The sequence below is a fragment of the Mytilus galloprovincialis genome, chromosome 10 (genome assembly GCF_965363235.1).
Source record: "Mytilus galloprovincialis chromosome 10, xbMytGall1.hap1.1, whole genome shotgun sequence".
Classification (NCBI taxonomy): domain Eukaryota; kingdom Metazoa; phylum Mollusca; class Bivalvia; order Mytilida; family Mytilidae; genus Mytilus; species Mytilus galloprovincialis.
Genome location: NC_134847.1, coordinates 20,145,490 through 20,162,063, shown reverse-complemented (window position 1 = coordinate 20,162,063; position 16,574 = coordinate 20,145,490). Strand labels below are relative to the sequence as shown.

Genomic DNA, 16,574 nt, shown 5'->3' with positions numbered 1-16,574 from the left:
AAATTTACCTTTCTACTATTTTTTTACTCTGCCGGTGGACCTTTATGAAAGGCCGATCATGTCAAAAACCCGATAAAGTAACGCGTTAACATTTGACGCGATAAAACCACATTTAACGCGATAAATGTAGTTTAAACGTGTTAAAACAATTTTTAACGCGTTAAGCAATTCACTACAAAAAATGACAGAAAAAATTTCTTCTTTCGCCTTAACTAAGTTTTAAGACGTCAGATTTTACTCGAAACCTAATAAATGAAATGGCCGGATGTGTCATATCTTTGTCAATTAACGCGGTAATGTTGAGATGAGCAGCACATTACGTAGATGCTTCTTTAACGTGTTAAATGCACTTTTAACGCGTAAAATACAACTTTAACGCGTTAAATACAACTTTAACGCGTTGAATGTAACTTCAACGCGTTAAATGTAACTGTAACGCGTTAAATGCCACTGAAACGCGTTAAATGCAACTTTAACGCGTTAAAAGCAACTTTAACGCGTTAAATGCAATTTTAACGCGTTAAATGCAACTGTAAAGCGTTAAATGCAACTTAATCAAAGATCCGAACTGCTTCATATTATATATATATACATGTCTCATGGGCGATCAACCAATTTTTTGTTTTCTTCTTAATTATGTCTCATGTGCAATCAAACCCTTTCTTTACCATAGTAGTATGTGTGAAATGTAAAACCGGCTCCTTTTGTTTTCAAAGATAAATATAATAATCAACAAAGAATGTGGAATGATATGGCTACAGTATTAATTTTTTTGCGCAGACAAGATAAGGCAAGATGAACGTACAAACCGCCGAACCATTATTTTTGGCAAGCCTGTGCTTCACTGGTAGGCAATGAAAGCTACAATCCTCTACGTTAAATGCTAAATAGGGAGATCGTATGAAAAATGAACCCCGATACGAAGAAAATATTCCCCCCCAAGAACTCTTTGGTTTCCATTTCAGCTTATTAATTATTAAATTCAAAGAGAACACCTTAAGTTCCAAACTGGGACCAATTCAGGAACCGGTCTCTTTGGTACATTCAAAGAAGACCTAATCTAATCTCTGTGGGAACACAGAAGAAAATAACCCCAAATAAAAGCTAACGTACAATGTGGGGACATGTTCCATTTTCATCTTGCCATATCCCGCCAGCTATACTGTAACGACTAACAATAAATTTTAAATGATAAAATACTGAATTAAAAGTTAATGTCTTGTAGAAATAGTTAAATATCAAATGTTTATAATCTTGTAAATAAGTCCATCAAACAAGTATTCTATGCGGATAAACTGGTTTCTCATCCACGGATAATAAGGCACTGTCTTTTCAAGCTGAGCTGATTATAGTCCAGTGGCAAGTATATCCTTAGCACAGCTCCTCTGCATAGCTGCATCTTTCACAACAAAACCTGAAACAATACAAAACACAGCAGCAGAATTTTCCTTATCTTTATTTTTTGGTGGTGGATGGGGAGGGAGGTAGGAATTTTCGTTAGCTATGTTGGCAGTTTTGCACTTGAATGATAACGCATGAATGACGTCACGAAATGACGTATTATTGATGTGATTAAATTAAGAATCAATTAGGATTGATTCCGGAAAATGGAGTTAAACTTTTATTAAAACAGTTTATCCTTATATGATAAACTTAATTAAACGCGTTAAATGCACTTTTAACGCAACTTTAACGCGTTAAATGTAACTTTAACGCGTAAACTGCAATTTTACAGCGTTAAAAGCTACTGTTACGTATTTAAAGCAACGTTTGATTTAATTAAAGCTTACTTTTCATATGTATATATATTGACTGATCATGTTAATTAAAAGGCTATTTAGATTTACATTTGTCAACCTGTCTTTACGCTTTGTCTTGAATAAATTTTGTTTATATGTCAGGTTTTTCAGATATTTTACTTGGTCTTTTTGCATTATGTGATGTCTGTGTCTAACATTATGGTTTACCATAAACTGCTAGTTTGACGTATACTTACATGAGTCTCTACATGTGAAGGTTTTTCTGTAGATGGTGAAAACATGACATATCTTTACTATATCTATCGACCATGCCTCAGTTAAACATTACAATCGGATATTGTTACACGGCTATCAGTCAGATAACCGAGGCTTTTTATATTTATTTTTGTCATTCGAGCACCAGTGATGAGTCTTATGTATGTCGTTCGTTAAGCGCAAATACAAAATTTCAATCCTGGTATCTATTATAAATTTATCAGCTAGCAATCGTGTGTGAACATGTAAAAAAACAAGATGCCCTTAAGAGCGTGCATCGAGCATCAAGTAAACCATACCCAATAAGGAAATGAATATGTGCCAAAAGAAAGAGGATGACCATTTGATATCCATTGGGGAAGGAGGATGTAATTCTTTATTTTTACTACTTACTAAGTCGGGTTTTTTTTCGCCGCGCAATCATTCATTTTCGACATTTTTACCTCTAAATACTGCGTTTTTTTGTAATATGGCGTGTACGGAGAACATATTATTTATCCCCCCCCCCTAAAATGGGCGCTATTATCAATGCCCTACCTGTAAAGCTGAAAGACACTGCCTCTCTGTCCGTCTGTTATCAGTCCTAAATTTTGTTAAAGGTTATGATTTTCTTTCTGATATTGTTTGACTCTAACCCCTTTGTTTTATTTTGTATTTACATTGAGTCATAGATCACATTTATTCGTTCAGTGTATCTTCATTATTTTTTTTTAATATGTCATTTGATTGAGTAAAACCATTTCATTCGACATTTTAAAGTGTGTCTTTCTGCGTTGTGATATTACACTATTGTTTCAAGTTGTATATGTGCTAGTGCCTATTTTAAAAATGTTTAAACCCACTGCATTTGTTTGCACTTGTCCTAAGTCAGGTACCTGTTACCTTAGTTGTCGTTTTTTGATGTGCTTCATAAGTGTTTATTTGTTTTTATAGATTAGACCGTTGGCTTTCCTGTTTGAATGATTTTACACTAGTCTTTTTTACGGCCCTTTGTACCTTGCTGTTCAGTGTGAGACAAGACTACACAGTGAAGGCTGTAATTTATTCCCGAGTGTGCTTAAATGTTATCGTCTTCATTAATGTGATCTTCTTGTGATTTTGGTGGTATGTTTTCACTTGCAGCACTTGTTTTTGATAGTATATTGTTCAAGTGACCTGTTACAAATAGGACATTAGAACTTGTATGGTTTTCAGTTAACAAACCGTGTTTCCTATTTTGAAATCTGGTTTGTTAAGGAGAATGGTTAAATCGTGAGAGATAGACGAAATGTAATATCTTCATTATCCTCCCTGTCTGAAATGTCCTGGGGTTGAAGTCATAAAACTTTGCTCAGAACTAGGAGCACAAAAATCGTGTTCGAAACATGAAATCTAGCATTTTAATATGTTGATTTTCGAGTACGAGTACAAAAAAATGACTCGAAAGATTTATGACCGCAAGGCCAGGACAACACGCTACTCCAAAAAATGCGACCAGATCATAGTATTCGTTAGCAACATTATTTCATAACTCCAACCAACGATGTTTTATCGCGTGAAACGCTGTTTTAACGCGTTAAATGATATTTTAACGCGTTAAATCATATTTTAACGCGTTAATTGATGTTTTAACGCGTTAATTGATGTTTTAACGCGTTAAGAGATGTTTTAACGCGTTTAAATAATGTATCGTTACTCGTAGCAACGTTATTGTGTTGAATTTAACGCGTTAATGTGATCTACTATGATACATGTGGCCAGTGCGACGGATATTCTATCGCGAAAAACGTCTATTTTCACCTACGGAACTATTGTTTTATCCAGAAACCAAGATTTAAAAATGTTCTTACCATTTATAGCTGTCTATATATTTTTTTTAACTCTGACCTAATCTTTGACTTATCAACATCACAGCAATATCAGCAGTCTTTGTCCTGTCATAACATCTACCGTTAGTAGATGTCTTATAAACAACCTCAAATATTATCACCCAGAAACACCAAATTGCAACTTATAAATTAATTTCATATTAACAATCTATTTAGCAGCTTTGACCTGAATATTTAAAAGTTTGCTCTTCTGTCAAAAGTATGTCTGTAAAATAACAAAAATGCCAAACTCCAAAGAAAATTTAAATCGGAAAATCCCTTATCAAATGGCAAAATCAAAAGTTCAAACCCATCAAATGAATGGAAAACAACCACAATATTCCGGACTTGGTACAGGCATTTCCCAATGTAGAAACATGTGGGTTAAACCTTGTTTATGGCTAGCTAAACCTCTCATTGGTATGACAGTCACATAAAATAAACTGTTTGAAACATTGTATCTGTTTGTTTCTCTATTATTATTGCAACTTATTTTCTATACAAATCTGCAACTCTCCATACCTTATAATTACATTAGAATGTTTCATTATAATACGTTATTCTGATTGGCTAACTGCACATCACATGTTATTCTGTAAGCAATTGCATTAGACAATACAATTTATCATTCATGATGACACGAGGTCCCACAATAAAGTGCACAGGTGAATTAAATAAAACTGGATAAAAATCGTGTTTTCATGATCCTAGCTAAAAAAAATAATTATAAGTATTGAATGCTTCTTTTTGTAACTTTATAGGGTTTTAAAAGCGTTGACCCTGCGTACATTTTTAGAATGAAGCGCTTCATACAAAATGTACTTCGGTCAACGCTTTTACACCCCAATAAATTTACAAAAAGAAGCATTCAATTCTTAAGTATTTCCTATTTGTTTCTTTGTTCTATTATTTCTGAATAAAATGCTCTGCAGGGCGCACCTTGATACTACCGCAGAGGTCGAACTCTGAATAATTGGGGCCAGTATTGACACAACATCCAAGCTTGATACAGCTCTGAACTTGGATTATGATTAAATATTTGACACATAATAGGTTTCTGACACAGAATGAATGTGGTCAAATCACCATTTTTTTTCTTTCTATTATGGTCAAATATCCAAAATCTAAATACTGACCCAGCGTATCAAAGAATCACAAAAATTCAATTTTTGATGAAATCAAACCAAGTTTAATTTTGGACACTTTTGACCTCAATGTGGACCAATTTGATAACAGGGTTCAAAAATTAAAAATCTAAATACATGGTAACAGGTTAGATTCTGCATATCAAAGTATTACATACATTCATTTTTTTGTTGAAATCAAACGAAGTTAAATTTTGAACCCCAACTTGGACCAACTTGAAAACTGGGCCCATAATCAAAAATCTAAATACATTTTTATATTCAGCATATCAAAGAAACCCAATAATCCAATTTTTGATGAAATCAAACAAAGTTTAATTTTTGACCCATTGAACACACGCACTCTTCTCAGAAAACAAAATCCTATATACCTTTATATAAAGATATATAGGAAAACTTTTTTTTGAGACGAGTGCCTGTTCCTTTGGACCTCATGTGGACAAATTTTTGGCCTCTCATTCCTAAACAGTTTGGGCCATACCTCTAGCCAATGATGAAAAACAAATGCACAACAATACCCACAGTAAAACTCAGTTTAAGAGAAGTCTGAGTCTGATGTCAGAATATGAAACAAAATGACAATAATACATGAATAACAACAGACTACTAGCAGTTACTGACATGCCAGCTCCAAATCTCAATTAAACTGATTGAAAGATTATGTCTTCATCATATGAATACCAGGTACAATCCCTCCTGTTAAGGGTTTAGTATTATATATGAGAAGAACATAACCCCTGTCATACACTTACACACAAGTTATTGTCTGGAAACTTAGAAAATTACTTATTTTGACCCCTTTTGGGCCCCTTGTTCCTAAACTGTGGGAATCATAACCCCTAACATCCATCGCAATCTTTTTTTTGTGGTTCCAAACCTTGTGTTTAAATTTCATAGAGATCTATTGACATATATATGGCTCAAGTTCATTATTACTTACAACTATTAGAGTGAAGACTTTAAAAGAAGAGTGCAATGATGTCTCAACACTCACTGTGGAGTGGTCCTTGTTGCTATACCATTTTTTTCACATGTGGTATTGTTCTTGCACATATAATTTTGCAACATAAGATATTTCATCTGTATCATATTGACACTAAAGGTTTTTAATTTTGTATTGTTTTGTAACAAGTCATGTGGTATTACTTTCTAATCGTTTTTCATAAACATGACATTTTAGTAACATTTTATTACAGATGGTATGTAGTTCTGTACAATTCTGTCACACTTGGACTTTCTTTTAACACCATTTTGTTGCAATTGGTATTTTCATGGATATTTGAGTTCGTGGTTTTACACAATTCTGCCACCAAGCTTATAGAAAATGTGTACTATGTTAAACATTTAAACCACCTGCACCCAAGAAAATTGGTATCCCACAAATAACAATGAATCATATATATATATATTGTTTAAATATACTTTTTCACTTTTTTGGAAAATGTTGTTTGTGCTGTTTTTAGACCCTTCTACAACGAAATTTGTTTGACATGCACACGTATAAAAATTGCGGTTTTTATCCAATGCAATCATAGGTTTGAACGTAGTTTTCAATTTAGACTCGTATAAATATATATATATATATATTACCTAAACCAGATGCCCCTAATAGCGAAATAATTTGACCCTTAACCATCATAACCATCTCTTTGTAGTAAAGAAACTTGTGGTTTAATTTGAGAGATTTATATACTTAAACACAAGTTATTGACTGGAAACTACAACAATACTTATTTGGGCCCTTTGATGGCCTCTTATTCATAAACCTTTGGGACCATAACCCTCAAAATTAATCCTAATCTTCCTTTTGTGGTTATAAACATTTTTGTTGGTTTCTATTTACTTATATTGAAGTTGTTATCTGGAAACCATGCATCTTCTGACAATGATGCAGACAACATGATAGCATTATATCCCCCCAAAAAGTATAAAAATTAATGATAATGTTTCATCCATATCAAATCCTTTCATTTTCATTTGTTTAGGTAAGATTCAATAAATAATACAATTATTTTTATTATTCTGAAATTTCATCAAATCTTGTATTACATTCCATAAATAATCACAAAATGACATTTTTAAATAAAATTACAAACAAAAACGTAAATGCCTTGTCATATACTGAATTTTAGTTTATTAATGCATACATTAATCACAACTGTATAAAGTGAAAACACAATATTTTTCCACTCAAAATGTCAAAGTGTATAAATTTTTGAGGCTTGCTGAACATTTAAATAAATGAAAATGGATACATGATGAAAAGAAATAGAAATAATTGCAAATGGAACAATAATAAAGTAAAAAGAATTGAAACTACATGTGAACCTTTTAAAAATAGTACAAGTAAATGAAACCAACATAGATTATTTTTAATATTTTGCTATCAAATGATGATATGTATGCTCAATTGATAAAACAATTTACAATCTTGATGAATCTTTGGGCATAGGATGAGTGCAGACATATTTTCATGAGTCCAGGAGTCATAAACTAACCTAAATGAAAACAACAAGTCTGTTTTGCTATAAAATGTATGCTCAATTGATAAAACAATTTACAATCTTGATGAATCTTTGGGCATAGGATGAGTGCAGACATATTTTCAGGAATCCAGGAGTCATAAAAAGCCTTAATGAAAACACTAACTCTATCTATAGTTGCTGTGGCCATACCAGTTCATCATTACCATAATTTGACTCATTTTCAGGATTATTTTTAATTTTAAAAATAAGAAGATGTGGTATGATTGCCAATGATACAACTCTCCACCAGAATCAAAATGACAAAGATATTGACCTATTAGTTTCAGAGAATGTTTTAAAAAATTGACTGATACTGACAACAAAAATGATTGCTACATGTGAAGCAAGTAATTCACCTTAGATTTCTGAGCAAGGTGAGTTAAAGTTGATGAAATAGAAGACAAAATATTTATATTTCATTGACTTGTATAGATCAAGGATTTGTAAAATTTGGAAGAATTATTGTTAAAAAAATGTAACCAAAATCATGATCATAAAGAAACAATTTATATATTTATAACTGCGACAATACGGAAATATATCAATTATTTTAAGAAATATGGGTGAGAAACCATGTTTATCGGAGCAGCCTGTTGATTGGCAGGAATGTAGGACTACACCTAGAAATAACACAAATTATAAATATTACTTGTGGTCAAATTTAATTCTGACTAGTCCAGTTGTACTAAAGTATTAAAGTTAAGGACAATAATAAGTATTGGCAATTATGTCATGTGACCTATTCTGTAAATGAGTTTTAAATTCCATTGAGATTCTAGTTAAATACTAAATACAATGTAGTAAAAATAAATTAGTAAATAACAAAACTACATAATCTTAACATCAACTTGGCAAATCTAAAAATCTTAGTCTATTCATAAACTCAAGTAAGTACATTTGTAAGCGGATGTCTTGTCTATTGTTCGTAACAAAGAAGCCAGGTACCCCAGCCCTCTCTAGCATTACTTGTTGGTCCATTACTTTTTGGTCCAGGTCCATAATAATTTTCATGTCTCTTTTCTTGACTTCATCCTCCAATCTTTTTTCCATGGTCTACAATAGTGTAGAAATGTTACTTGTTTACATGGTCTTAGTACAATAGTGTAGAAATGTTACTTGTTTACATGGTCTACAATAGTGTAGAAATGTTACTTGTTTACATGGTCTACAATAGTGTAGAAATGTTACTTGTTTACATGGTCTACAATAGTGTAGAAATGTTACTTGTTTACATTTAACAAAGAATTAATGTTGGTTGTTGTCTGTTTATGTGGTTCATAAATGTTTCTCGTTTCTTGTTTTTATATAGATTAGACTGTTTGTTTTCTGTTTAAATGGTTTTACACTTGTAATTTTTGGGGCCCTTTATAGCTTGGTGTTTGGTGTGAGACAAGGCTCCGTGTTGAAGGCCGTACCTTGACCTATAATGATGGTTTACTTTTATAAATTGTAACTTGGATGGAGAGTTGTCTCATTGGCACGCATACCACATCTTCCTATCTATATCTAATGAGTGCCCTTTGAATTTATCTAAACTGATCATTCATTCATGACACTCCTACATCTCAAATCCTATTAAAGTATCCTGTAAAATATTGTGTGATAGTGATGGTGGCAGAGAATCAAACAGATGTCCATGTAAACTATCTGCTACATTATAAGTTATATGGTCTGCTACTGAACCCCTCTAGATCAATAGACGGTTAGTAGAATCCAAAGAGTCTAACATTAAGTACTGTAAATTCAGAAATTATTGTGTGCATTTATCATTGCAATTTTGTGATTTTAGACTAAAATGTGATTTAAATTAGTGTGATATTAAGAAAATTCAAGTTTAATTAATATAAACAAAATCAAAATGTGAGTTTAAATTATTGTGATTATAACCATGTCACAATTTTTGCAATAATAAAAACCTTGTAATAAATTCTGAATTTACAGTATAACATATTTTCTAACTTGACTTCCTGTCTATTATTTGAAGTTATTTAGGAAATGTTGCTCATTGAGAACTATGTGTCAACAATTTGTAAATGATGACATTATTTTAAATGGTTATGACTATGTGCTGACCATGCAGTACAGAACTTTAGAAGGGCATACAATACAGTTTTGATCCCATACTGGAATTTTGCTGAAAATTTGCATATAAAGGCAATTTTTACCTGATTAAATCAAGTATGTAATAAAAAATATACCTTCATGTGCTATTTTTTCTTTTAGTAAAATGAGGTCGAAATTTTAGATATTGGCTCAAAATTCGGTTTAGTGGACGTATTTTTCCTTTCGACAGAAATAAATAGCTTTTTTGTTTTAAAAGATAACACCAGCTGTTTTTGATAACTTATTTGTAAATTCTGTTTAATATAAAAGTCCTTTAAATTTGTGCAATTTATTTTTTCAAATAACTCATATTTATCACGAATGTAGGAAAAACCCATAATTTTTTTATGTATATTCATCAAATCTAAAAAAAATGCACTATTTACGTTTTCATGAAAATTGGCACACATAATCTTTTTACGTAATCAAACCAAATGGCATTTTAAAAAAGAGGGGTCCCTGAATTTGTTTTCAAGTTAAATAAGTTTGAGTGATAAAAATCAGTCGAAAACTGAATCTTTTCCCGATAAGTCAGTTTGACGTCGCGAAAATAACAATTTACGTTAGCAACGTCATAACCTTCCCTGTAACTATATCGTATGCCCTTAAAAGACTGTACATTTCTCAAAATTAATAATGAATCATAGTTTTATAGAATATTTATATACCTCTTTTTCTCTTTCAATCTGGACCTCTACTATAGGAAGATTGTGGGGTTTGGTCTGGCAAGCTTGAAGAAGTTCTTTGTGACGTTTCTGTAATTCATGTCTTTGTGCTATATAAGGTAAAATAAATAAATTTTGTTAATCAGCTGTTTTTGCTGCAAGTGTCAAATGACAATTTATTTCAGATCATTGTATCATAAAGCTGTATTAGAAATAAATGGGAACATTTGTTCAGGTAAAACTAAACTTAGGGAAGGTTTGATGCTCACAAAAATGTTTAATTCCACGGATTTCCTCAACATGTCCCAGGAACCTGTAATCCAGCATTTATTGGTTGCTGCATGTCATAATTGTTTTTCGTTTATAATTGTAAGCAAAACTCAGGCCCTGTATTTTCTCTCTTAAATACTTTAGTTCCATGATCAGTCAGGAGCATTACTTAAACAAGTAACATTTAAAGTTACCTATACATGTAATGTTGAAAACGAGGCTATTTTAAATATTACTTATATAAGTAACTTTTATAAATATTATTTTTATAGGTGTCCAACTATACAGGGTTTAATAGCTTTAGCAAATTTTCACGGTCATCTCGTTATTTTTCCCATGAAATATAAAATCTAATCTTTCTGAAACACTAATTGCCTTTCTGACGCACTTATCTTTCATATCAACGCTTTTGGGTCAAAGATTGGTCTCTTGTGACTATTAAAATATCATTTTCTTCAAAAATCTTGAAGGTAGACAGATATAAATAGATAGAAACTTGTGAATTAATTAAGACTTGGTGTTATTTATAATTTGTAACCCAAAACAATTACATATGTTCCTTAAATAAGTCTTATTACTAATTCTTTCAAAGATGTATAAAATAACTTATTTTAAAGTAACCCTTCATCTCTATACTCCTCCTAGATCTAATAAATTCTTCATTTTATGATATACAATGCTGTAAAAATTCATGAAAACTACATTTAGTCCACACTTCTATTGAAATTTAAAATAACTCTATTGAGTAATTTTATAATTTTCTAAAACAAAAATTACCTATATAAGTAACTAAAAAAAATATACCGGTACCTATATAAGTAACTAAAAAAAATACATGTTTAAGTAATGCCCCTGACTGATGATCTTATATGTCCTAATTAATTTTTGACAAAAAAATGTCAGGTGACAAAATCAATAATACATTGTACCACAACTGCACATACAACTTAACTTGTTTCTAGTTTAATAGTTCTATCTGTATCTATGATCAATTCTGATTGACTAGTTTAAATTGTCATTGCCATTATTTATAAGGACATTTACATTAGGTTCATGAACATTTCTGGTTAACCTATATTTGCTAAAACTCATACTGTAAATTCAAAAATTATTGCCATTTTGTCATTTAAGACTAAAATGCGATTTAATTTTTGCGAAATTGAAAAAAATCATATAAATTTTCAAAATGCAAGTTTGAATTATTGTGATTATAACCATGTTGCATTTTTCGCAAAAATAAAAAAATTGCAATAATTTCTGAATTTACATTAATTAACATTAACACTTATATCATAACAATTTCTGGTTCATTGTTAAACTTACCTTTGTGATCATTTATCAGTTTCATTCTCTGAGAAGACAAATGTTTCTCCTCTAAATGTTGTACTTCTTGTAGACTACGCACAATTTCAAAGACAGTACCATCAAGTAAAGCATTAGCTAAACTTGATAGCAAATCATATGGAAGTCTCTGCTGAAATTTTCTATAAAAGATAAAGAAAAATTAGACACAGACATATTTTGAAGTATGCTTTCAAATGTATTTATTTATGACATATTTAACATTTATAAGTGTTTGTAAATTAGCCAAAGCTTGGGCTTGATATCCTAATTTCAAAATAATCATAAGGCCAAATAAAACAGTGAGTATGTGTGGTTCCAGTTATATAAAAAAAAAAGTTAAGATAGGTAGGTATGCAGGGAATTATTTTTATTTCATGTTTTTTTTTTAACATTGTGTCTATGGGAGCAACATTGGGACTTGAACAGTGCTTAATGTTAAATGACAAAAAAACTTTAGGGTAGGCTATTATTAGGACTTTAAAAGTAGGATAGGTAGGTTAACTGGAACCACACATATTTTTATTTGGCATAATTCACCTAAATCTTCCTCTTTAAATTCAGAGGTACATTTGTTTGCAGGATGTAGTCTTTAAAAATGTGGTATCTTAACAGCAACATGAATATCGTATTGTTTCATGTTTAAAAACTCCAGATATTTTCCCAGCTTCTTCTCATCTAAGCCAAAGGACAATCATTCTTTGATGCAATACTATATATAGCCGAGACACTTCCTCTTGTTTTCAAAACAAATTCAATCTATTATTAATATTACTGTAAATACACAAATTAATGTGTGCATTTATTATTGCGATTTTGTCAGTGATGACTTGAATGCGATTTTAATTTTTACGATTTTAAGAAAAACCCTGTTTAATTCATATAAAATATTTTAAAATGCGAGGTTAAATCATTGCGTTTACAACTTTGTCGCTTTTTTTGCAATAATAAAAACCTCGCAATAACTTCTGAATTTACAGTATCTAAAAGTTATTTTTACCCTGGCAGATCTCGTGACAATGATTGTAATTCACTTTGTAAAAAATAATGCTGTTTTTGTTGTAACTCTCTTCTTGCTCTTTCATTTTCTGCCATACTATCTTTCTAGCTAGTTTCACGATTTGAAAAATCTGCATGTGAATCTACATGTAACATCTACAACATAAGAGTGAACAATCATATCATGACATTAATATATGTGTGTAAAACAAAAGAAAAAAGATACTTTGTAGTTTGATTATAATGTATTTCATCAACATTGTAAAATTTGTTGAAAACCTATTTGCTTTCCTTTCTCTTTCAGTCATGTCAGTTTTCTAAAGTCATCTTCTTTGTTATTTGATCATGTTAATAAATGTATTTTGACTAGGTTATGAACTTCTGTTAATATTTCAATTATGTGGTTGTTTATCTCATATTTTGTCTCAATGAAACTGTTATTTATTTCATACATTGTGTCATATACATGTACATTAAATTATCTAAAAAGTTGTGTATAACACGCTTAATTTATATCTGCTGTGGAAATCATTCATAGCAGGCCTTCAAAGTAGGTCATTTGTGAATTATTTAGTCTTCTCGTGTAGTGAAATGACAATTTTGGCCTATCGGTTGAGGTTAACGGACAGGATGTTGTATACTTCAAATTCAATTATATCTTACTTAACATCTTATTCAAACCTGGTATATCATATATCAACCGACAAATGTAGGACAGAAAGTCACAGGACAAAGTCACAAATGTTCTGTTGACAATTGTTTGAATATATTATAAGAGAAATATCTTGAAATATTTACTTTTTAATACATATATTCATGTTAAAGTTTAGGGAATGTGTCATTATACTTGAAAAATGAAGATTTGTTTAATTTTAATCCTGCAAAAGAAAGATTTCTTGGCACCAGGAAGCAATTTAAGTGCCATGCCACTTTGACATTTAGTTTTTTTTAACAATTATTTGATCATCTTTGATACTTTTTAGATAAATTTTGCTTACAAAGTTGGTTTATATACAATAGTTCAAGAAAAATACAAATATATGTTTGTAGAAATAAGTGTTTTTTATTCAAAGAAAATAATCAGAAAAAATGAATTGCGACTTCTTGTCCTGTGACTTTTTGTCGGTGACTTTTTGTCCTGTGACTTTCTGTCCTACATTCGTCGGTTGATATATGATATACCAGGTTTGAATAAGATGTTAAGTAAGATATAATTGAATTTGAAGTATACAACCTGATTAATTTCTCAAAATAGAGAGTTGAGTACCTTGTTTAATTTTAAGGTATATATACAGTATAAAATGTATTCTAATTTAAGTTCCACAAGGTAAAAACCACATGATGCATGAATTAAGGAGGTCTCATTGGGGGTTCTTTCTTTCGTTCTTTTCGAGTCTCAGCCATAAAAGAAAGAAACTATATCATGTATATTCAACATGCATCATAGGAGTTTGAAATCCTAGCAATAACGGGGTAAGAATATGCCAAACTAGACAAAGTAGAGCTTCAAGTTGAGTTTGGCATATATGAGAGATGCGCTACTTACTGGGATAGTCGAGTTTTGCATATCAATATTTTTACCCTGTTAGTGGTATTGCTAGGAATTCAAACTCCTGTGCATTCATGTGTATTTTCCAGTTGCCGGTCAAGTACATGAATAGATCGGTTAGAGAGCAAGGTTTTAATTCTAATAAGATTTGAAAGCTTAATTCGAGAGCACCCAAAAAGAGGGGGGGTTGTTCTACAAGGAATATTTTCTTCTTATGAACTCTTTTTTTGAAAGGTTTTATTTATCTGTCCCTTTTATGTATGGTTAAATTCCTTTCAATGACCTACACATGACAAAGGAATACTATTGATAAAAAGACCACAATTAAAAATATGAAATAGATTACATTTTTTGTTGATGCACATGTTATCTCCCCTTTAACACATACCCGTTATGGAAATGAATAAAATCCGGAAAACGGTAATTGTTGAAAAACTAACGCAAACCCAAATTTTCATACAATTTTACATTTATAACCTGGGACATATTTATGTAAATATTGCCCCGAGGTCATATGATATAGGACTAATATTTTTCCAAATACCTGAATATTACCATGTTAACTTTTTAGAACTTATCTGATCTTTCTCTGTGTCAATATATAAAATACGCATATCTGAGAGGGTGAAAGTGCATGATCATTCAAACGGTTACCAACAAAAGAAAACATTGTCCGAAGCCTTAGGTTGACAATTTTTTTTTCGAAGGGTATCGTTCTGCTCTCATTTACCCTCTGAACAAAGTAAGATATATTTTCAAGTTTTTATTTTGACCACTGATTTTGACAGTCTATGTTTTTCTAAATATTTCTGCATATTTCGGGACGAAAGCATTGGAGGAACAATGATGAAAATAAGGTCAAAATTTTGTCTAAAGTCAGTTTTCCATGTCTTCCATCCAAAGAGAAGCTAGGCAACAACAAAAGGGGACACAGGGACTTTCTTTACTAGTATGGAAAGTCCTGGAGGACATTTCCATTTTATTATTCTGCCTGAAAAAAATAAGTACACGATTATTGTGCTAATTGTATCTGAAAATGTAATTAAATTCTTTTACAATTAGACGATATACTGTAACTTGATATGACAATGCTTCTTTCTCCCAAGTTATTACAGCAAACATAATTCTAGACAACATAATTTGTTTGATAATTTTAGTATATCTTTCCCGAAGACTTGGATCTTATTAATGAATCTGATAGAACATATAAGCCACTAAAAGACATGTTGGCATATAAATCGTGAACAGACTGTTAAAACAACATTTTTTTTTGTTGCTTAAATCAATTCGTTAACTTATGCAACGGAACAAATTATGGAGAACATATGTCTTGCACATTTGGCACTGGTCAGATTAAATTGTGTCATTTTTGCAGGAAGCCTTTAAGTTTAACAGTTTTAAATCAAAGCATATTAATAGTACATCTGCTTACTCGTTTGCAGTCTTCACTAAGGGGTGCATCTGTCATACATATACTAATCTAAACCTTTTTATTAAGATTTTCAATAAATGCATTATGTATAACAATGTATGTAAAAATACAGGTTATTCGTTCATTACCTAGTGATAAGCACGAAAACACTTTGTAACCGAAACGGTAATTGATTCACACTTCTCAAAGAAATTGCAATTGACCACTTTTAACTTCCTACTCTCGCGTGGAAGGAGAAGTCACTTTCCCTCTCCAAAATCCTAGATTAGGCCCTGCTAGTTAACATTTCCACCAGTATCAATTTGAAAAAAAACACTATACGTGTCGAAAATCAACTAAATTAATCATTTTGAACCAAAGGAGAGTATTTATATGATATTAGGCGATTTTCTTAGTTCTTTGAATTCGGATTTTTTTTAATTATAAATTCGTCAAAAAACATGCATGATGTTCACAGGACACTATCAGACTTACTTACTTTCAATTAAATCTTTATATCAATGTTTGCTCTAACATGCTAGATCACAGGGTCTGCAGTTCATCCTACCTATTCTGGTCATAAGCCGACCAGTCTTTGAGGTTAATTTCTTTTAACAACGAGCTTAGCATAGAAGACTCAATTAGCATATACCAGTTTGAAAGGCTGGGAATGCTGGCCTTTACTGTTTAAACACCGTTAATCT

General features: G+C 31.2%; 1 protein-coding gene across 1 annotated transcript; it reads right to left on the bottom strand.

Annotated features, from left to right (window-relative positions):
- Nucleotides 1–7,173: 7,173 nt before the first annotated feature.
- On the bottom strand, nt 7,174–14,823 carry LOC143047122 (protein DGCR6-like). Its single transcript, XM_076220076.1, has 5 exons — nt 14,806–14,823; nt 12,912–13,066; nt 11,894–12,054; nt 10,304–10,410; nt 7,174–8,585 (listed from the first exon to the last, which is right to left on the bottom strand). The coding sequence occupies exons 2-5, from the start codon at nt 13,004–13,006 to the stop codon at nt 8,376–8,378; spliced, it is 573 nt and encodes a 190-aa protein (XP_076076191.1). The 5' UTR covers nt 13,007–13,066; nt 14,806–14,823; the 3' UTR covers nt 7,174–8,375.
- Nucleotides 14,824–16,574: the final 1,751 nt, after the last annotated feature.